At 37.7% G+C, this 22,921-nt stretch overlaps 6 protein-coding genes across 6 annotated transcripts; 3 read left to right on the forward strand and 3 right to left on the reverse strand.

Moving 5' to 3' along the window:
• The first annotated feature begins 378 nt into the window (after positions 1-378).
• On the forward strand, positions 379-2,706 carry LOC100177615 (UDP-GlcNAc:betaGal beta-1,3-N-acetylglucosaminyltransferase-like protein 1). The gene is made up of 5 exons (XM_026835614.1): positions 379-819; positions 951-1,039; positions 1,095-2,037; positions 2,137-2,221; positions 2,284-2,706. The coding sequence occupies exons 1-3, from the start codon at positions 579-581 to the stop codon at positions 1,755-1,757; spliced, it is 993 nt and encodes a 330-aa protein (XP_026691415.1). The 5' UTR covers positions 379-578; the 3' UTR covers positions 1,758-2,037; positions 2,137-2,221; positions 2,284-2,706.
• LOC100186282 (cyclin-Q) lies at positions 2,478-3,389 on the reverse strand. Its single transcript, XM_002130130.5, has one exon. The coding sequence runs from the start codon at positions 3,293-3,295 to the stop codon at positions 2,582-2,584; it is 714 nt and encodes a 237-aa protein (XP_002130166.1). The 5' UTR covers positions 3,296-3,389; the 3' UTR covers positions 2,478-2,581.
• Positions 3,390-3,883: 494 nt separating this feature from the next.
• Positions 3,884-11,798, forward strand: LOC100184767 (cytosolic 10-formyltetrahydrofolate dehydrogenase). The gene is made up of 18 exons (XM_002130037.5): positions 3,884-4,132; positions 4,320-4,464; positions 4,704-4,938; positions 5,245-5,410; positions 5,628-5,819; positions 6,013-6,147; positions 6,307-6,518; positions 6,822-6,912; positions 7,313-7,486; positions 7,787-8,034; positions 8,095-8,196; positions 8,432-8,561; positions 8,793-8,950; positions 9,418-9,517; positions 9,841-10,013; positions 10,258-10,455; positions 10,652-10,851; positions 11,347-11,798. Exons 1-18 carry the CDS (start codon positions 4,082-4,084, stop codon positions 11,400-11,402), a joined length of 2,766 nt encoding a protein of 921 aa, XP_002130073.3. The 5' UTR covers positions 3,884-4,081; the 3' UTR covers positions 11,403-11,798.
• Positions 11,787-14,121, reverse strand: LOC100182397 (survival of motor neuron-related-splicing factor 30-like). The gene is made up of 5 exons (XM_002129864.5): positions 13,842-14,121; positions 13,425-13,552; positions 12,929-13,096; positions 12,719-12,872; positions 11,787-12,150 (listed from the first exon to the last, which is right to left on the reverse strand). The coding sequence occupies exons 1-5, from the start codon at positions 13,959-13,961 to the stop codon at positions 12,013-12,015; spliced, it is 708 nt and encodes a 235-aa protein (XP_002129900.1). The 5' UTR covers positions 13,962-14,121; the 3' UTR covers positions 11,787-12,012.
• Positions 14,122-14,322: 201 nt separating this feature from the next.
• On the forward strand, positions 14,323-16,493 carry LOC100187160 (la-related protein 7-like). Its single transcript, XM_026835613.1, has one exon. The coding sequence runs from the start codon at positions 14,506-14,508 to the stop codon at positions 16,030-16,032; it is 1,527 nt and encodes a 508-aa protein (XP_026691414.1). The 5' UTR covers positions 14,323-14,505; the 3' UTR covers positions 16,033-16,493.
• A 1,724-nt stretch (positions 16,494-18,217) lies between these two features.
• On the reverse strand, positions 18,218-22,575 carry LOC100176934 (suppressor of fused homolog). Its single transcript, XM_002129703.2, has 11 exons — positions 22,239-22,575; positions 21,844-21,978; positions 21,502-21,638; positions 20,431-20,573; positions 20,285-20,370; positions 20,138-20,210; positions 19,912-20,053; positions 19,511-19,598; positions 19,258-19,442; positions 19,041-19,171; positions 18,218-18,792 (listed from the first exon to the last, which is right to left on the reverse strand). Exons 1-11 carry the CDS (start codon positions 22,454-22,456, stop codon positions 18,685-18,687), a joined length of 1,446 nt encoding a protein of 481 aa, XP_002129739.1. The 5' UTR covers positions 22,457-22,575; the 3' UTR covers positions 18,218-18,684.
• Positions 22,576-22,921: the final 346 nt, after the last annotated feature.

The following is a 22,921-nucleotide window of genomic DNA, read 5'->3' on the forward strand; positions in this document are numbered from 1 at the left end:
TTGGATAAACCGTAATCACGCAGATATTATAGGTAATGTTAGAAGTTAATATTATTCATATTGTGGCGGCTGCATAATGATTTATCGCGAGCGGTAAACTAAAGGAGCGAATAAACGAGAGACGCGGTATTTATAACGAAGATTACGATGAGAAAAAGGCACTCGTCGTACGCTTCGGTACACACGCTAATTGTGCGGTTTTAAATCTGAGAATTTAGTCTAAAAATTATAAATATATATTACGGTTTGATTTCAATAAAGAGATTAAAGAAAATGCTAGAATTGAGAATTAGGATAAGTGCGGAAAAAAATCGCCCTATCAGCAACAACAACAACAAAGCCAAGAACAACTGTTCGACGAAAAAGGATCTATATGACCACTAACGTGCTTAATAACGTGCTTAATAACGTGCTCAAAAATAAGCAAAGAAAATAGATTACAACTCAAGAAATGTATTTTATCTGTCAAAAATTATGGCTGCCAGAATATTTTGAAACTTCAGGTTTCCAACTCTATAGGCCTACGTAGTATATACAGTGGCGCAATATACCCAGACGTTGGCGTAAGTGCTATTAGTATGGGGACTGTTGCGAACAACCCGCTGGTATCTATAATCACACCAATTTACAACGGTGAGCAGTTTGTGAATTCGTGCATTCAGTCCGTTTTAGACCAAACACACAGAGGACCATTGGAACTATGTATATTTAACGATGGAAGTACGGATTCTTCTATGGAAAAAGTAAACAGTTTTTCAAAAAAATTAAAATCAAGAAATATTAGTCTAAGCATTAGCAGCCTTTTTAATACGCCTAAAGGTAAGCAACATGAAACTATTTTTTACTGTATTATTTTAAAAGTGTAACTTTTTGACACTTTGTTTTAGGTTGTGGCTTTGCAAAGAATAGATGCGTTGAACAAAGTAAAGGAGAATATCTTTGTTTTCTAGACATTGATGATGTAATGCATCCAGACAGAATAAAAGACCAATTAACTGCAGCTCTTTCATTGCCACCTTTAACATTAATTGGCTGTCAGGTACGAAACCTTTTACTCTAATATGAAAACAAAAATCATGTTAATCAAACTGTAGGTTATCAGAGAACCAGAAGATGCAACTGTTCGATACACACGTTGGATAAACACCATCAGTTCATCTCAGCTGTACACACAAATCTATACATCACATGGGCCAACTGTTGTCATGCCTACCTGGTTCTGCCATAAATCCGTATTTAATTTAGTTGGGGGCTTTAGTGAGGAAGGAAAGGGTGTTCCGGAGGATTATATTTTCTTTTTGCGATTTCTGGAATTAAAAGGGAAATTGCATAGAGTAGACAGACCACTTTTAACTTACCGCCACCATTCTGGTGCAACTACATTTTCTATATCGGAGACTACATTATGGGATTTGCGGATCAAAGAATTGCAGAAAAATGTTCTTTGCAAGTGGCCTCAGTTTACCATTTGGAATGCTGGAAAACAAGGCAGGAGATTTTACAGAGATTTGAGCAGAGAGAACAAAGAAAAGGTTCATTGTTTTTGTGATGTTGACACCAAAAAAATTTCCAAAGGAGTGTACATTTATGAACTATCTACCGAGCAGAAAAAACCAAGAATTCCAATTGTTCATTTTAAGGATGCCAGTAAACCTTTCGTTATATGTGTTAAACTTGATTTAACTGATGGTGTGTTTGAAATGAACCTTAAATCGCTAAACTTGGTCGAGGGGGTAGATTATGTTCATTTCAGTTGACATAATACCTGTGATCACGTGTTAGATATGAATTTTATACAAACCGCTTTCCGAATATTTCTATAAATGACATCAATTAATATGCACTTACCCATTTCAGATCTGTTATTTTAATAGTGTTACCCTGTAAACACATTGCTTGTAAATAACAATGCATCGGAAGGCATGAAAGAGCAAAAGTGTATAGTTGTACAACTGTCGCTATGACTAATCCAGTGGAAATATGTGCATTGCACAAAAAGAAGAGAAGTGATCATATCTGTTACATGGACTTCCAATTGTAAGCAATACTTAAAATGTCTTGGTAGATTCAAATAATAATTTTTTAACTAGCATACAAGACACTTCACTTCAGCATCTAACCATGTTTTCTAATTAGGAAATTTGAAGGTGATTCTGTATCCAGTGAAGAGGGAAAAATGAGAGCTGTTTTATACTCTGCAATGATGACCTTACATGGAATGGTTTGCACTTCTTAAATGCATGGTTTCTTTATTTCCATACTATTATGTACTCGTCATTTTAGGTTGGGTTAGGTCATGACCCAGATTTAAAGTACTTTGATCCCGACTCCGGCAGAGGTATAATTGCAATTAACTCAATGTATGCCTCAAAATTGTGGACAGCTTTAACACTGAAAGGCGATGTCGATGGTAAAAAATGCTGTATCACTGTACTGGACATTAAAGATGAAATGGACAGTTTGAAAGATACAACACAGTGTGTATGATATCTTCTGGTTACTGGTTGCAATACAGGATATTCTAAAATCATAATTTTATTTAGGCAACTGAAAAAATTTGCAATCGTTAAAAGATAGGCTTTTACTTATGATTTTTGTTGTTGTTTTGCGCAATAGAATTTGCTAGGTTTATTGTATGTGCGATGTCACGTTGAACCATTAACATTGCTTCCTTGGTTGCAGCTTCATAAAATACTTGCCACCATTTTTTATCTGCGTGTTCGTTAAGAGGCACTTTAATTTTGCAACTTTGCAGTGCCAAGTCTATGACAGAGATTGCATAAATTTCTGGGCCGTGGTTTAAACATGTGTTTGAGATGTAACTGTCATTTAAAAGTGCCCATGCCACATCGCTGACCATGCTTTTTAGCCACTCTGTCCTGGTAAACAAGTGTGATAGGGACATCAGGTAATGCAGGAGATACTTGTGTGGGTGTATGCATGTTACATTAAACTTCAACACTCTCAACATCAATAATTCGCATGATGCAATAGTGTCTCTCAGGTTCCAAAATTCAGAGTCTAGTTCCAATGGTTTTAAATCAGGGTGACATGTTCGATGGCACACATTTACAATATCTCTCAATCTGGTGTGTTGTTCTTCTACTTTTGTTGCAAGACAAATGGCCGTTGCTGCTATGGTGTATGGATCATATTCCTCCACAGAGCAGTGTTTAAAGAATCGGTGATAAAGAATACTGGAGCTGGCTTGAACAGCATCCTGCAAACTGAGTTTTATAGAGCATTTCACAATGAATTTAACTACTTCAATGTGTGTTTTTTGATCACTGTCCATTCTGCAAAATAGCGTAACACTCACTGTAATTAAGGCAGAAACGAAAGTAGGGGTAATACAGTACTTAGTGCCGGTTATGAGTGCTCTTACTATATTTGCACAACAAATTTGTTCTAAATCCGTTTTTGCTGACTCGGCAACTACATATTGCCCGTTTTGCGGAGTCGGCAACTACATATTGCGCAAGAAAACCGCGTCCGATAACTGCTCGATGCCGTAAATTTCCACTACCGCGTGGTTCTATTTAACAAGTGTGTAACCTCAAGAGTACGTTTATAGCTCTCCCTAAAAACGCCGATAATAAAGCGGTAACTTTCCATTCAGCAAGCTCAACACCGCACGCTTCACTGAACAGGATCGATGGGTTGGTTGCGGAAAAGGTAAATCCTGTTAGTTGTCCAGAGCGAGGAGATAGCGCACTGCGACAATCACATTGAGTTGTGCATTTCCGCGTTAAAGGTTTGCACGGTTTAGTATTCTGTTTTAAACGTCGTTAATTAGTTACCTTACTGTAGTCGTCTAAATATAAACTGTTTATACTGTCAAATAGAGCTGTACGATACGATTTACTGTTCTGTTTCAAGGTCGGCCTTCGTACGTATCTACGGTAGTTTGTAAGGTGGCATACCGTATTGCTAACTTAGAACACCTGTTTGCTTAGTCATCTCTTCGTTGGCCACGCTGGGTGTTTGCATGTCTGCGAGGCATTCGTATTGTGAGAGCATTTGTCGGAGCAGTATCAAGCCTTTTTCTTGTGTTTCCGCTGAATACATAACAAGGATTTAAATGATGTGGAGAGCAGCGTTGATACCAAAGCGCCTTTTTGCGACATCGCAGGTTGGTAGCGTTAATTTAGCGCGTGTATATTTACAAATGCAATAACATGAGGTTATAGATGCAAGCCAAGTAGCACTGCAACATATGTTAATTAAACAACTATTTACTTTTAATGAAATAATTAACCATACCGGTTAACCAATACAATTGCAGCCAATAAGAATTCTATATTTACACAAATCTTCAGGAGTACTGGGCAAACAAAATGAAGATTGCAGTCATAGGTCAATCCATGTTTGGTGCAGATACTTATAACATTCTGCGAAAAAATGGCCACAAAGTTGTTGGAGTGTTTACTATACCAGATGTTGGTGGGAAGCAGGATCCCCTAGGTAATTACTGAAGTGAATCAATTTAATTGCAACTCTGTAAAGCCATTATCTAATAAATTGTAGCAATTGGTTCATCTGTTCAAACTTCTTGTTACACCTATCCCAGTTTCATGTGTAGTTTTAAACCACCTGCATTATTAATAGTTATACTAAAATACAATGTTAGCTGAGTTAATTTTAACTGTTTGCATGACATTTTGAGTCCATAACTTTTGTACATCTTTCTTTTACTTTTCTAGCTGTTGCTGCTAGCCAAGATGGAGTCCCAGTCTTTAAATTTAAACGTTGGCGATTAAAGGGCAAACCAATACCTGAAGTAGTGGAACAATATGCTTCATGTGGAGCTGAATTGAATGTGATGCCATTCTGCTCACAATTCATACCCATGAATGTGATTGATCACCCAAAGAATGGTTCCATTATCTACCATCCTTCCATACTACCAAAGCATAGAGGTGCTTCTGCCATTAACTGGTAAGTGGGCATGCAAGAAAGAGATATAAAGATTATCTTATTTGACCAAAAACTGAACATACGTTTTGTGTTTCAAAATTATCAACAAATTAACACATTTTTGGTATATTAAAGGTGTATGTGGATTTCTAAAATAAAATGTGTAAATAATAAGATTTTAGACATGCTTTGGTATTTGTACTTTGGAAATAAAAATCAAATACAATTTGTAGAACTCATTGTATAATGGTGTGGGTGAAACAATAGCTTTAACTGATAATATATTGATACCTTGCCTTGTATATGTAAATCATAATACTTTATCAGGACCCTTATGTCTGGGGACAAGAAAGCTGGCTTTACAATATTCTGGGCCGATGATGGTCTTGATACTGGGCCCATCTTACTTCAACGAGAATGTGATGTTAAAGCAAACGATACCGTTGATGACATATACAACAGATTTCTCTACCCTGAGGGTATAAAGGCCATGGTAAGTTTTCTAAACAATTTATTTAAGTGTACATTTCCACTTCTGTCCCTCACTACATCCGCCAGACAAAGTACATATTTAACATTGCTTAACTTTGGTGGTGCTGAAAATAGCTTTAGTATCAGAGTGTTAATATTAACGGGCTTCATTCAGTTACATTGTTTGCTTAATTTACAAGGTCATCTGACTCTGTGTATTTTATTCACTGAACTAACAGGGAGAAGCTGTACAACTGATAGCTGATGGCAAGGCACCAAAAATTGTGCAGTCTGAAGAAGGGGCTTCATATGAAGGCATTATGAAACACAGCACTGCAGAAATTAACTGGGACCAACCGGCAATCAACTTGCATAATTTTATCAGGGGCAATGACAAAGTTCCTGGGGCTTGGACAGTTATAAATGATGAGGTATTAATGTATGCCAATTTCCATCGTACGCTGTCCAATGTGTTATTTATAGCACAATGCAATATTATAACAAACCAAGCTTTTCTTTGCTTGTTAAGATACTAGTCTGTTTTCTGATTGAAATGGCTGGAGGGCAATGTTAATATAACATATCCAAATAAAATTAATACACTAAACAAAGCTATATCTGCAGAAAGTAACTTTGTTTGGGTCAACTGTCCATCGAAGCAAACTACCAACTGGGGAGGCTGTTCAAGTAAAAGGAATGGCACAACCAGGCATCGTGCATAAGAACGGACTTCTTCTTTATGGAAGTGATGGAAAAAAGGTGAATAATTAATACATACAGACACAGTATTGTCTTATATTCCACTGTAAATAGAATATCTCTGTAAAGTAATTATCGTTGAGTTTAGAATTTTTTACCATTATCAAATTAAACTTTGGAGGTTTCTGCCTGCACTAAAAATTGTGGTTCATTTTTCAGATAAATGTGAAAAACATCCAATACTCTGATGGTAAGATGGTTGCTGCTTCAAAATTCGGGCAAGCAGATGCATCTGAAACACTGGAGCTTACTGAAGAAGAAAAAGGAATGATGGCCAAGATTTCTACAGCTTGGGGTGGCATCCTTAACAAAGAGATTGATGAGGAAACAGACTTCTTTAAATCTGGTGCTGGTTCTATGGATGTTGTTAGGTGTGTTGTTTGATAGATTGTGTGTTTTATAACTGAGATAGTGATTGTTTTATGCGTGTGTAAACAGAATTGCAGCAGCAAGACTAATTTACAATAAACATAATAAATTAAAAGCAGAAACGTGGCAATAATAAACATAAAAGGAACTGGCAACTGTGCATGGTGTATGAACAGGCATTCCTTCAAGGCCTTACATAAATTCATAAAATATCATTACAAATTATCCACAATGAAATATCTTCAGTGTAGTATTTCAGATGCTTTGTATAGTGGTGGTTTTGTTTAACATATATCTTGTTACAGGTTGGTAGAAGAGGTTAAGCAAGGTATTGCTGTTGTCTTAAAAAACGAGGATGTATATATGAACACCACATTCGGTGCCTTTATACAGAAGGTAAATATGAATATATGAGTCATTTCTGTTCTATACGGCTAAGGTCCTACCATAAGGCATGTATGGATTTAACCCAAAGTTTTCCCATTACCACAATCTAGGGTATTTACAGTCATGGCAAAGTAAACGGAACATACCAGTTGTGTTTATTTTTTTAAATTTCAGGGGTTGTGGCAACGAAATGGGTTAACTTTTTCTAAAATGTTTTTAATAATAAATTGCTTTGACAATTGAAAATCCAGAGGTTGCTGCTACCCCTGCACAAATATTAGATTAGGCTTACAACTCCTGTACCATTTAATATTGGCCATTGGTTCCTTTGAGAATTTTGCCCTTTCTTTGCACAATGCTATACATTTTTGCCATTACGTTCATTTTTTCCACAATATTTATATTTCAGGTGATTCGAGTTTTCCGAGGTTTAGAAGTTGAAGAAGAGCTTGATGTTGATTATGCCGAAAAGGAGGTGAAAGGAAACGTGTTGCAGATGCCACATCAACTCTTTATCAACAATGAATTTGTTGATGCTGCAAATGGTGATGAATACAACACCATCAACCCTGCTGATGAATCTGTACGTATTATATTTGATTCTATATAAATAAGGTCTTATGGTGAGGAATACCATGAGACATAGGAGTTCAGCCAGAATTGGTCTATTGTATAAAAGTGATTCTATATAAGTGTTTCGGCAAAGCAAGAAATGGGACCTCAGCCTTGTTGCAAAGTAGGCCCATTCACTTTACAGTGTCTATAAGATCTGTAAAAAAGTGTGTATTCAAACCTAGTCATTTTAAATTTGAATGTTTTCCTACCTATGTATGATAGCTTCTTACCATTAAAATTCACTGTAGTAAACCTATGCACTCACTAGGTGATCTGCAAAGTATCGAAAGCAACGGTAGAAGATGTGGATGAGGCAGTGGAGGCTGCTAAGGAGGCTTTCGAGGTTGGACCATGGTCCACTATGAATCCTAGGGATCGTGGTGAAATGATGTTCAAACTCGCAAACTTAATGGAAGAACACCAAGAAGAGCTTGCAATGATTGAATCCATTGATTCTGGAGCGGTGTATACCCTTGCTCTTAAAACACACGTGGGAATGTCTATACAAACATTCAGGTATGAAGTGGCTTCTAAACAAACGGCAGAACATATTGTGTAATACATGTTGTGTTACAGGTACTTTGCTGGCTGGTGTGACAAAATCCATGGCAAGACAATCCCAATTAACCAGGCTCATCCAAACCGTAACCTCACCTACACCAAACGAGAACCTATTGGGTAAGTTGGCTGTTTTTATTGTAACAAGAGAATTGGGGGGGTCAGTTGAATAAAAATGATATTTTGAGTGTAATATTGAATGTATTATATCGTACTGTCTTCTGCCATGTCGGAAATACACTACTTTTTTATACCAGATAAGTCGCTTAAAGATTAATTACATTATGCCTGGGAGCAGCGGTAACGCAAAATCAGTTGGCCTTTCTATAGTGTAAATTTAATGTGTATTTGCTAGCGTGTGTGCGATAGTTATTCCATGGAACTACCCACTAATGATGTTGGCATGGAAGATGGCGTCTTGCTTGGCAGCTGGGAACACAATGGTGTTGAAACCTGCACAAGTTACCCCTCTTACTGCACTCAAGGTAAAAATACTCAGTCATGGGACTCTTCATAGGCCCAAGTAAAGGTAGAGCAATATAGAATTTAGTTGCTAGGTAAAATGTGGCATTTTCTTGGAAAAGGTTGGGCACCCTAGACTTAATATCTTAGTAAACTTATTTTGTGTTGGTATATTGGATGTATGATTTAAGGCAAGCCATTGGTCCAGCCTATTTAAATGGAAATACAAATGTGCTAACACAAAAACTTTTTAGTTTGCTGAGCTGGTAGTTAAAGCCGGCTTTCCTAAAGGAGTAATCAACATTCTGCCTGGAGCTGGTTCAAATATTGGTCAGAGACTGGCAGACCATCCAGATATCAGGAAACTTGGTTTTACTGGATCAACTCCAATTGGAAAGCAGATCATGAAAAGGTGAACACTTCATATATGTATATATAAATGTATGTATAATGTCCTCGCGTGGCCCGAAAATGACAGTCGTTATAACACAGTTGTCTATACACCTCGTGCCAGCTTACGAGTTACCATGTTACTTTGTGGGTATTTATTTTAAAATATATATTCATATTCAAAGCACATAAGAATAGTTGTTGAACTATGGCCCATGTATGGACACCTTTTTAATTGCAAGTTCGGTTCTGTTTAATGATTATTGTTTGCAATAAGCTGGTGTGCTTACTTCTTGATAACCAATTTAAGAGACTTCTTGATAACCAATTTAAGAGACTTTAAGAGACTGCCCTGGTTGAGAATAATTCAGAAAAACGATATTCCAAAGATAGTTCTGGCTCATATATATGATTATATGAACAAGTGATTATTTTCAATCAATCCAGTTTTTTTTTGCATTAATTTTGACATGCCATGTTTTATAACAGTGCCGCTGTCAGCAACCTGAAGAAAGTATCTCTGGAGCTTGGTGGGAAATCCCCTCTTATAATATTCAGTGACTGTGACATGGACAAAGCAGTTAGATTTGTAAGTTGGTATCTTTTGTATTGATATCATAATGTGGCTAACAAATACTTGGGCAAAACTGTAAAACCAATATGTAATAATATCTATAGTAGGGAGTGAGATGCGGCACTCTCTTTTCCTGTGCTATTTGGTAGTAAAAAAAGAATATTTATAGAATTATATAACCGTGGCCCCATGACTCTAAATGAGTGTTGTTTATTGGTCAAACATGTTGCGAAAGGATGGTCCTAGGCCCAACAGTTTTTGATCTTACTCCATAGTACTATAATGTGTAACAAGATTTTTATGTAAGCAATAGGCATTAACGCTGTGTTGTCTTGCAGGGAATGAGTTCTGTGTTTTTCAACAAAGGAGAAAATTGTATCGCAGCTGGTCGTCTTTTCGTTGAAGATTCAATCCATGATGAGTTTGTTGCCAGGATCATTGAAGAGATAAAAAAGATGAAGATTGGTGATCCTTTAAGTGCAAGCACTGATCATGGACCACAAAACCACAAGTGAGTCTAGTTCATGATTTTTTTCAGAGGCTTGAATCTTGTTTCATTTCAATTGGGTAATATTTTGAATATGGTTATTTTTTGGCTGATGTTTTTAAAGCTAATACCATTTCAATCACTGTTATTTTTGTTGGATTTTTTGGCTGAATTTTTTTTAAGGGAAGAAATGATTGATAAGCTCTATTTTGTTTTGATTTTTTTTTTCAGGGAAAAAAATGATTGATAAGCTTTCTTTTGTTTTTAGGGCTCACTTAGATAAATTGGTTGAATACTGTGATGTTGCTGTGAAAGAAGGCGCTACACTTACATACGGTGGCAAACAATGTGACATGCCAGGCTTGTATATGATGCCAACTGTTATCACTGATGTACAAGACCACATGTATGTAGCAAAGGAGGAATCATTTGGACCTATCATGGTGGTATCCAAGTTCCCTGATGGGTAAGTTTTATTATATTCTATATGGGTGGGGTCCTTTGGTTACCATGTAGGTATTATAGAAAATCAAAGCAATAGGTTAGAGTTTGTCCATTAACCCAATTGGTGAAAACAAATGTGGTAGCTTGCTGTAGAAAAACAAATTTCATGCACCATTTCTTGTTGGATTAAAATTTAAAAGTCTCTTTGTGTTTAACAGTGATGTAGATGGTGTTTTGAAGCGTGCCAATGACACTGAGTATGGGCTTGCATCTGGAGTGTTCACGAAAGACATCAGCAAAGCATTATACGTTTCTGACAAGCTTGATGCTGGTACAGTATTTGTAAACACGTACAACAAAACAGACGTTGCTTCTCCATTCGGTGGTTTTAAACAGTCCGGTTTCGGCAAAGATCTTGGTAAGAGTAACACTATACACTGATTACACCGGTAACTGCCTATTAAAAGCCGGCGCCGTGGCAAAGTAGTTAGCGCAGCGGCCTGTAAGTTTTAAGCCTTGTCGCTGCTACCTTTGTGAGCGTTTGTGTCCTTGGGCAAGACAAATGACAATTGCTCTAACCCAGTGGTCACTAATGGGTTGTCCAAGTTATCAGCCATACATAAAAAATCCCCGAAAATAATCACCCACAAAGTAACATACATGGTAACTCGTAAGCTGGCATGAGGTGCATGAACACCCATGCTATAACAACCATCATTTTCCAGCCATGCGAGGATAGGTAAGTTACATTCATTCATTCAACAAAATTTATATGATATTTCTGCTGATAGAAATGTAGACTCCAATGCATAACCTACGGGACCCTTTACCTGCGCTACACAATGTTCACATGATGATATTGATGCGAAGTTATGGTTTTCTATGTAAATAATTGATATTTGTTTGTTTATAGGGGAGGACGCACTTAACGAGTATTTGAAGACTAAAGCAGTAACCCTGGAATATTAAACCTTCCTGTCTCTATGTCTTGCACTACCAGATCTTCACAAACAACATACAAGTCATCCATATCTTCCTCCATTGCCGTATTTTCTGAATGTTTCTGCATGATTTCATCAAATAGTTCAAATTCTTTTAGCTCTTGGTGGCAGAAGGGGTAGTTTTATAGATACGTAATTCTATTATGTTATTTCACTTTTTTTACAACTTTTATTTCGATCAGTTTGGATTTTAAACAACATTTTTCTACTAATATAATATACTTAGTGTTACTATTACCAAATATCCTATGTCAAACATTTCTTCTGTATTAAGAAAGTAAATTAATTTTACCCCGACTTTAAGAATAGATATCTTGATACAGAAATTAATTTACTAAGTTCATATTAAAACTTCCTGCTTGAATTTTATTTATTCAATGTTTGTACACGTTATGAAGTAATAAGCCTTACTACTCAACTCAAAATTACATTTCAAAAAACCCAAGCAGTATACAAGACAACATAATTGTATCTTGTACAAAAGAAAAGAAACTGACTAAAAACTGCAATAGCAGGAGAGTATTACTCCAGTACCCAGATAGAATAGATCATATAAGTTGAGTGATTATATAGAATTCTCATCTTGGTACAAGATGACGTGCATTGTATTTTGCTCCATGGTCATATTTGGTCATCTCCTTATCTGCTACACCACAGGTTCCAATACCTACCTTACCACCCGCCCCTTCAGGAGAAGCAAAAATACTTCTTTTTACCTGTGGTGCAAAGGGAGGATTGAAATACCTTTATTGCAGCAACTTCAACACAAAAAAGGGTTGCGAAGAATTTAATATATATATAGTTGGGTGGGGGAAGATGGGACACCTTCAGCACATAATATCTAAATATCCTAATCAAGTTTCAAAAAATTAACAACGGTGTATGAGAGTCGTGATAAATGAGATGAAATAATCGAGTTAAAGGTGTCCCATCTTCCCCACAGCACATAAGTTTAGTTGTTATACACTTAACACTATGAAAAACATATAACCTTGAAACCAGTTGAGGCCAAGGGTTGAAATGAAATGTTTAGAGGTACGGCACACTTATTTTGATTTTGTATACACTTGAATGTAACTTACTTTATCCTCGCGTGGCCGGAAAACAACAGTCGTTATAACACGGGTGTTCTGTTTCATACACTTGTGCCAGCTTACGAGTTACCAAGTATGTTACTATTACTGGGTTACAGTTATTGGCATCTGGTCATGGAAAGTGTCTTCTAGCTTCACCCTACTATTATTACAGTTGCCTGGATAATTAATCAATAAACTCCCTACTCACCTTTCCCTTTGAAGTCTTTGAATAAACTTTTTTGTTGAAATCTTTCCATTTGTTTTTGGAAATTTCAGACTCGGCCTCTTTCTCCTTTAATCTCATTTTCTTTTTCAAGTTTCTCTTTTTTCTGTATTCACGCTGGGCAATAGATTGCTCCTTTCTAAGAGTAACATGATGAATAGCATAAAACACTCAAGAAATCAATACTCTACCCACTTCAAGTGGTTTTTGCTTTTCCAATGCAAAGAACCTGGTCCAGCCTTACCACCAATTGCAGGTTTGAGGGCCGACATTTGACAAATATCTGATTTTCCACTTTCACAAAATGCGACCGCCACATATTCACTCTCAGCGAGTATGTCTTCTACTACAGCTTCATAATACCTAGCAACAAAAATATGTGTCATTAATGGTAAATAAAAAGTCACGGCATATCTGTAATAGGGTTAACTAGCAGCCATAGTCTATAGCAACTTTAAAAACTGTATAAAATCTGCACACGAAGTAAATTTGTTAAAGCTTAAACAGAACTATGCAAGAAAATGTTTATACCAAATATATATAATATTATAAAGATGTTTCAATCAATATTGTTTATTTTTACAAACTAAAACATAGGTTACCAATTAAACATTGGGTTTGTGTTCAAACTTATTTGTATAGTATGGGGTAGTTACATTTTGTAATACAATTAACTAACAAAACAACTTACTTTCCTTCATCTGCTTTCAAAGCTAAGCATTTATCTCCAATACCCCACTCTAACTTTGGTTTGGATTTAGATGAGCCTTGACCATCTTCATTTTCAGCGCTAATTAAATCTTCTGTAAGTTGAATAACCTGCACATAGACAATAAAAGAGGATAAAAAATGAGGTGATTACTTCATGCTGTTGCAATTTGTTGACTAATTTAACAATTTTCAAATGAATTTAGGCCACGGCATAATAAATTTTCCAAAAAAAAATTTTTACTTTAAAGATTTTTTCGGTTGAAATCCGTTTATGTTGACAAATCCCTCAAATTACTACTATACTTATAATATGATCAATTTTGATTTTTGAAATTACATATGGAAGTAAAAACATCTGACAAATCTATGGTTTTATTACAAAAATGAAATAACTTACTTCAACTAGATCTTGTTTTAACTTGAGCAATTCATCGTTTTCTTCATCGGCAGCAAGAGCAGCTTCCACTTGCGCGTATTGGACTTTGTAACTTTTCAAGCTGGCCGTTAACTCTTCCATGACTTATGTGGCTTTTTCAAACCAGCATATAACTTTTGCGTGGTTCCAAGCTTTTATTTCAGTGCAGTTATTGCAATTAAATAAAGCAAAATAAACCGAAAAACTCTTTACTATTTTACTTTTCTTCAATCTCAAGCTTGAAGAAGTTGTAACAAAACGGGAAACAAAAAAAACAGAGAAAGGTCACCAACATAGAAATTTTCGGTTGCGACCACAACGTAGGAAACTTTAAAAGGATGTTAATTTATCCTGACTTTAACATTTAAACAAACGCTAATGTATATATACACTTCGACGTTGTTTTAACCATTGCTAACTTGCAATGTAACTGACTTTTGATCCCAATACCAGTAAGGTAATTTTATGCGAGTGTCAACATGTCAAGCGTGCTGGCACCATGGCAGCAATAGAAGTGTATATAAAACTACAGTAAATGGTCTGTTGTGTATTCTGTTTATTTCCACGTAGTACCCGGCTGTAAACCGTCGTTATTTTGCAGATTTAACAATTTTCTGTACAACGATCCTGAGTTGATTGAACCTGGATGGTGAAGGTGGCGGAGCCGCAACAGATGATCCGAAGAAAGCGGAAACGGATTAAGCATACGTTGCAAACTGTCCAGGAACAAGTCGAATTTTACTTCAGCGATGCAAATTTACGAAGGGACAAATTCTTTCTGCAAAAGACTGGCTCAAATGGAACTAAACCGGTACCAATTCATGTTCTAAAATCATTTAACTGCATTAAAAAGTTGAGTGTTAATGAACAAACTATAATACGAGCAATAAAAAACTCAACTCTGCTTACGGTGAATGAACACTTAAAAACTATTCAACGAAAATTCGTTTTACAAGAGGAGCCTGCCAACACAGACGACTGCACTGTTTATATAGATTGCTTGCCACCCGATGCAACCATAGCATGGTTAAAAGGAATATGCAAAAAGTTAGGCACTGCAAAGTACATTTCACTACCACGGCAACAAAATGGAAGTATAAAAGGATTTTGTTTTATTGAGTTCTCCTGCCCTGAAGAAGCTTTGACCGCCTACTCAAGCCTTAATTTCCCTCGTAAGAATTTCTTTCCCAATCGAACTGCTGAGTATTTAACCAGTCTCCAGCTTGAACAAGTTGGTGAGGAAGAAGAAATGGATACAATAAGCTCTGCGGCATCTTCTGTACAACATGCCTGTATAAAATCTTCAGAAGATTCTCAGGCCATGCCACACAGAAACCAAAGTCACCTTAAGAATGCCGACATAGAGATATCAGAACAATTAAAATCCAGTTTTCAACATCGCCAAGCGACCAGACTACTGTCTTCTGTAACCACTGTAAAAGAAAATATTAAAAGAAGAGGAAAACGGATCAGAAAATCGAAGAAAAATGCAAAAACGAAACAAGACCCACCACAGATTCGAGCTATAATGAAAACTGATTGGTTGGAATTGAAAGAAAGTTACGTGAGGATGCAAAGGAAAGAGATGGGGAGACTAAAGAGCATCTTACAAAGTTTGTCCTCTGATTTGAAGCACACAAGTGGCTTCATAAAAGTACATAATTCCCGAAGCAATGACATTTGGGATTTTGACGACAGCTCGAACCAGTATGATATTGATAACAGACAATCTTCTGAAGAAGAAAAAACAAAGCGAGCTGCTCCTTCATTTACACCAGGGGTTGTAGCAAAAGTTCAATGTTTAGATTCGGGGCAACCAAACCGAAGTCTTCCCGAATTTAAGGTTCTAAAGCATCATTTATTCAATCATGGTAAAGTAGCATATGTTGATGTTGCTCCTAAAGCAACAGAAGGTTTTGTGCGGTTTGAGGACAGTGTTTCTGCTCAGAGAGCTGTACTAAATGAAGAGAAATTCTCTCTTCGGCTACTAACAGGGGAAGAAGAGGAAAAATATTGGGATCGCCTCCTCGTCTCCAGGCAAATGAAGAGGAGCCGAGAGAGACCTCGAATCAGAGGCAGGGACAGAATTACAAAACGAGCGAAAAACTTGTTGCTTGCCACAGGCCGAAAGCATATTAAATTCAACCAATATTTTAACAATACTTTGCAATAACAAAATCATTATTATAGTATGTGAAAATGAATTTTGATATGCTACCGAAAGCTGCTACTTTTACTGTTATATCGTTTACGAAATGTTGTTTTCTATTGGCTTGCATTGTTGCATGCACTCATGCTTCCTTGTCGTTTTTTTTCTATTTGTACTGTTTTCTTGTTTCTACTTTAAACCATAAAAGGTGAAAACTCCGGAATCGTTAATCAAGCTACGAAAATGTGTTATAAAGAGGTAATGTTATCTTAACAAATGGATAGTAACCGCACTATATACGACACTTTGTCAACAGCTACGGTACAATAAGATCTTAGGATAAGACGTAAGGAAAAGTTCCAATAACCTATTAACAGAGGCTTGTGAACTAAGCGCCATATGTTTCATTGTTTACATTAGTTGCAGAGACCACGGAAGGTTTTCCACGGCGGCATATGTTCTGTGGCGCAAATAAAGGGCGATACCCCCCCCCCCGAAAAATAAAACAATACTTTATCCGCAATATTGTTTTAAGAATTATTGACAAGAGTTTGATTGGCGCCAAACGGGGTAAAAGGGTTTCGGGATATTAAGAATAATAAGCAACCATACCCCATGTACTGATTTACAATGTCCGACCATGGCCTGGACGAACCTTAAGTAATGCTATATATATACGTTAATCAAGTACGTATTTACTTACACTCGAAATAAACGCGTTCAAGCTAAAGCCGTTTACGTTGCGCATTCAAAATTTGGCTCGTCACATTTATTTCGAGGGCAAAAAATAAACATACCTCAGATGTCACAGTGATTAATACGCCTACCTCTAGCCCAGAAGTTTCGGGTTCAAGGCTCGACGCTGCTACCATTGTGGCGCATTTGTCTATGACTCTATGGTAAAGACCCTTAAGCTTAACGGCAATTGTTCAAACCTTGTGGTCAACCGTATTGTAACTACTGTCGTTGCTCCGCCACCCGAGGATGAATAAGCGACTTTATACATTCGGATAGGACGTAAATCATCAACGGGCCAGTGAAGGTATAGTAGGATGGGGGAAAGTGGGACATCTTCGGCGCATAATATCTGGACATCCTGATCGTGTTTTAAACAGTTAACAACGGTCTATGGGAGTCCTTGGGCATATAGTTTCATAATTCTTTGAAAGTTTCTTGTTTACTACCACATTGAACGAGAAAATAGAGTTAAAATGTGTCCCAACTTTCCCCACCCTACTATATATATATATATATCTCAATATACTTCACTGTTCTAACTTTCTCTCTTGAATTTGTGACTATCATTTGCATCTCAAGAAAATGACGTGATCTCTTTTTGCTATAAACAGCATTTCTTATTTAAATTAATTATTTCGCGAAGATTATTTCGTAGTTAAAGTAAAGATATAGTAGGGTGGGATACCTACTTATTCTATTTTCTCGTCCGATTTGGCGGTAAACAAAAAAAGTTAACGAGTTATAAAACCGTACCCACACGGTTCTCATATAGACCGTTGTTAATTGTTTAAAACACCATCAGGATATTTGGAAAATATGTGCCAAAGGTGTCCCATCTTCCCCCAACCTACAATACTGTAGCGTTAATGCTTCGTTCGTATTGTACCAGAAACGCTACTTGGATGTTCCTTAAAATTAGGTATATATTCTAACTGTATGTAGTCGAATGCTAGTCGTTCTTCTTAATTTTTAACTCGTAAAACGTATCGTATTACAAGGAAAGGGTGCGGCTAGCTTACTTGCGCACCTAAAGATAAACCCAGTGATGTCACGTCCCCTTTGAGCGGTTGCATGACGGCGTGTCAAACAAGCCGCGATTCGGGCCAAGTAGTAAGCTGCTTTGTTTAACAATCGTCAAAGTCGGCAGTGCGCGCCCATGCGATGTCGAACAAAGCGACAAATTCTCAAGCTCGCCGCCAAGTAATCCAAGCACCAGAAATGTTTGCGGCTTTTTGCGCAGGCGCAGTCTTATAAGCCATTGCCTCGGCAGCATACCAGACTTTGCGCTTCACTAGCAACTGACTAAACCGCGCACAGCGGCTTTCCACTCGCCAGTAAATACCAAAGCAATGGCCAAACTGTACCGAGTTTGACAGGATCTAATTGCCTGTGTACAGACCGATTCCGGGATCGTCAGATAAGTCGCCGGACTTCACGCGTAACGTTGTTCTTCTGGCGCCAAAACCAGACATTTGCGGAGATGACAAAATGTACTGTAGAAGGTGACAGTGGAAAACGGACGCGCGAATTCCAGGCGGAAACAGAGTGAAGCACAAATAGAAATACATGAGAATTATAAAAAAATAGTAGTAAAAATCACAATGGTATAAAGCGTGGAGAACAACAACAAGGTCGACTGCAAATCGGGTCAAAAACTCTTTAAAATTCTTGCGTTCACCTGTTCCGGGATTACGGGGCCCAAAATCGCCTTACCGAACGAGGAAGGAATTTCAAGCGACGGCCAGCGTTTTGGGAATAAGTCGGTGGCTTCACGCAACGTTACATCAGTGTAGACCGATAACAGCTTGTCATAATAACACCTCAGTTTAGGGGAAGAGGTGAAGCAGCAGTACAAAGCACCAATTAAGGAACACTTGGGTCGAAACGACCGTCATGACTGCAGCAGATTTTGCTTAACAAAAAGCAGGGCGTCACGGGCTACGTAGGAAACTGCTCCATTGGTAAAATGGAGTCGAAGCTCGGGTCTGGTAATATCGACACCTCTAAGCGCTTTCGAGGCCACCTGTAACTTTTCGGGAGCTGTGCCTATTAAAAAAACATAGGCAATATTATACGAGGCGTTTAGGTGTAAGGTGAATATTTACACATGCCCAAAACAGTTGTCAAAACAAAGCGATGTTTTATAGCTAGTTTTATGGGCTATAACTTTAATTACATGTGTGTAGCTATGTATGTGCATCAATACCGACTTAACGCTATAAGCATGTAACACTTATGCACGCAAGTAACACTTGAAAACTTCAAAAGCTCGATATGGATTATTAAAACCTTACAGTGTCGATGCTTGTCAACTCTTCTAAGTCTCGAATGAGTTCGTAAGCGAGGTCTTCTGTGACCAGGACCTGCAGCCACGGTCCCCTGGCAGCGTAGGGGTTTCGTTCATTAACGAACGCTCCCTCGACCCCTAAAAAGGGTGTTGGGTTGAAAACAGGCGTGACAAAGAGCGCGGGTGGTTGCGACATCGGTAAAAGCATCTCACTAATGGGTTACCTGTTGCTACGAATGTCACAGCCGTGTCTCCGTTCACGCTTTTGAAAGTGAAATGCCGGCCATGCAGTACACGACCTTTGCAAGCAAGGGCGAGTAGGGAACCTGCCTCAAGATTAAACTTGAGGTGTACTGCGTCCAATGTACGTGTGTATACCATCTCGTGCGGCACGTCGTTCTCGCGTGATCTGTAAATCGCCACGTTAGAACTAGTTGTTTATATGTCAAATGGTGGTTTAGGAAAAAATAAACTTACACAAGTTCCCTTGAAGGGACAGAGGGAAGGGCCTGGTGCTTGGCGCGGCCCAAGCCTTCTAGAAGCGCATCCTTGATTTGATTTGAAACTGCGAATAAAAACGGTGATCTTAAAAAAAAATAAAAAAACGGTGAAAAAATACAGCTCAAAATTTTAGCATATATATATATATATATATATATGCGTGCCAGTTTATACGTGGAAAATTGGTTTCCTCTGTTTGAAATACTATGTACACAAAGTTACAGTTTATAAGAATGTTACTCGGCATTCTATTACCTATTCATACGTGCAGTAATTATTTGGTAAACACAGCTTAAAGTAGCGATCTTACAATATCTTTAAGTGGCCGTTAAGATAAATATAGATAAATACTCAAGCCAGCAATTTTCGTTTCTCACCTTCCTCTGAGATTTTCGGTGGTAAATGTAACTCGTCTCCGTTCTCGCCGTACATTGCGTCTGTCGATTCGATCCACGTACATTTGGCGCTGACACCGCTGAGATTTGAGCCGTTCTGCCTGATCCCCTCATCGACGCTCTCCTGGGTTTGGCAGATAGAGGTTTTGTTGGTTTGTGCTAATTCGTTTTCGATGCGCCCGCCGAGTGATGGCCGCGCTGTACCTACTTGTAATGACGGGTCGATCTCGAAAATGGTCTCGCCTCTCCTCATGTCGGTGACAAGCCAAGGCCCGCCGGCTCTGCAAGATCAAAGCGAACAAAAAACATCATTTTTCCCGATTACCAATAACTTCCACTCATCAATTCTACTTACAGGGGAATAGTTTTAAGCAGCTCGATAACGCCTGGGCCGTTCCACTGCTGCGCCGCCTGCAGCTCCTCGGTGCAAACGCCGACGACCTAGACCGAACAGATATCGAGTTACAACCAATTTCGAATGGGCAGCACTATATAAAATACTTGTATGAAGTTGACCGATCCGATCGGTGTAGTAACCATCGGTAGTTGGGCGTCATCTGTCATAAGCATGTGCTGCAACCTTGACTCGCAGTTGTCCAGTGGTGCGTGCCATGAAACATGATCTCCACTATAGAGAGCGTTTTCTGCATGAAGCAACCAGACTCAATTACTGTGACCAATTGTGGCGGATTTAAAACAGTAAAAAGTTAAAAATATAAAAATCACCAATTTTTATATACACGTATTAAAATAGATTATTAAAAGAAAATAAAGAGATGATATTGTAAAATAACATGCTATGCACATATTTCATGCTATGGTTGTAAATTTTAAGGTCTGTATAGTATAACATCTGCTTTAAATCTGGGTTCAAAGTGAAATATCAATGCTTTCATATATTCGATTTAAACTTAAGATTAACCAGTCCTAACACTCATTTTGTTCCATAAATAAATGTTGTGGTTAGAATTCAAAAACGCTGGAAATTCCAATAGAAATACAAACAAGATGCAGACATACAAATACAGAACAGGAATAAGCAAGTACATGAACGTTGATCCCTAGTAAATATGTTAAACATCTTATCATAAATTTTAACATAACTGGTGAGATTTCTTAATTGAAACCCTAACAAAGCATCATAGTTCCAGTCGTAAGCTGTAAGAACTGGTTTGCATGTAAATAGTTGTCTGTAGGATTAAGACTCTATTTGTTATTAACTGCCACTACAGATTTACAGATTACTTAGGAGAGCAGGCACATGCCGACAAAACTAGAACCAAATTTAATCCCTTCTTGAGTTAAGCTACTAAGAAGAGAAATTCACTGCTAAGTCAGATTGCTTTTTAAATAACCTAAACATCATAGGGACATAGAGGTAACACACTGACAGGGAAGGGTCTTGTGAAGTTAAGATCTTTATCATCCTAACAGGCACATCCTAACACCACAGCGCGACAAATTGACCCACTACAAACCATGAGCCAAGCATACACTGGATTAGTAAGTTCATCAAAGAAGTTCATACTCAATGGAATTGATAAGTGATGGACACTATCACGAAATTGTTACCTGACTGGAAGACATATCGGGCCAATGCCTGGAGCAATTCAGCAGGCCAAGTGGGTGGTCCACTCTCGCCGGGCTCTCGTTTCAACCGCATCGTTAATTCGAATCCAAATCCGCTGGGGCCGTCAGAATTGCTAGTTCTGCACAAAGGTGAAAACGCCTTAAAATGGCCGCCGGGATATACTTTATTGTACTGCGGCCTACACAATTGTTAGGTACTTCGGAAAGAGAGAGAGACTGACTGTCTATAACTAATAAACTTCACACAGTCTTATCCAGGATTTTTTGCTCCAATGGTTCGTCATACATAATAATACAGTGTATCACTATCAATTGTAAGCTTACGGGTGCACACGTCCATCGCCATGCAAATCTGAAAATCCAAAGGTAATGTAGTGCCAATGTTCTGGAATGTTCCGTTCAGGGTCCCCTTTATTGTAATACATTGACACATAATCCAACGGGTCTGGTCCTCCAAGCCTATGAAGTTTATTATTTATATATTAATTAATTGTTCAAAAAACATACATATATATACACTCTATTGAATTAGACCTGTATATTTAATAACATATTTTAAATATTATCGCAACCTGTCTTTAAAAAATAAGTGGTAAAGTAAAAACCTAATGCATCTAAAAAAATGTTATTGCACATTAAAAGCACTGTTTTTCTATGTCTGTAGACCACATTGTAGCGCCCGAAAAAAACATAGTAGGAAAAAGAGTTGCTTTGCTTACCAATATTTAATGACAGCAGTTACTTGCAAAGGGTTAGGTTGGTCATGATATACATTTCGACAAGCTTGATAAATAGCATCTAGTCCAGGTGGCGGGGTAGGAACCATGTTCACCGAATTACTTGGTGGTCTGGCATATGTTTTCTCTTGTGCTGCCTGCATAAATGTTCCTGCCATTGGCCGTGAAAGCTTTAAACACGTACTTTGAGTGCGCAGCATTTAATCAATTGATGATACAAAACCATGAAGCATTTTGAAACAGTTTATATCCTGAAATTGTATAGGAAAATTTTAGGAAAATCTCAATACAAAATCTAAAACAGCTCAATCCATATTCATAAATATGACATTACATGTAGATTTGTGCTGCATTTCACAGAACTTTGTCATAATATGATTTTGAAAGGCAACATTTTTAGTAAAACATGATAACATTGTTCTAGTGTAAAGAATCGAGCTGTTCTGTTCGGTATCCATTATTGTCAACCACATCTGCACCACAGTACCACACATACAGCTATATACATGGAAACTTAAAACCGTATCTCAGTTCACTAACATTACATACGCCCTTGTAGCATCGCTATCCATTGAACAAATATTACTGTACAGAGTAGAGTGCTGCTATGCGACAAGTAACAGCTTCGCTCACGTTCATCCGATAATTAAATGCGCAAACAGTCA

Source organism: Ciona intestinalis, chromosome 8 (assembly GCF_000224145.3).
Source record: "Ciona intestinalis chromosome 8, KH, whole genome shotgun sequence".
In the NCBI taxonomy this organism is placed as follows: domain Eukaryota; kingdom Metazoa; phylum Chordata; class Ascidiacea; order Phlebobranchia; family Cionidae; genus Ciona; species Ciona intestinalis.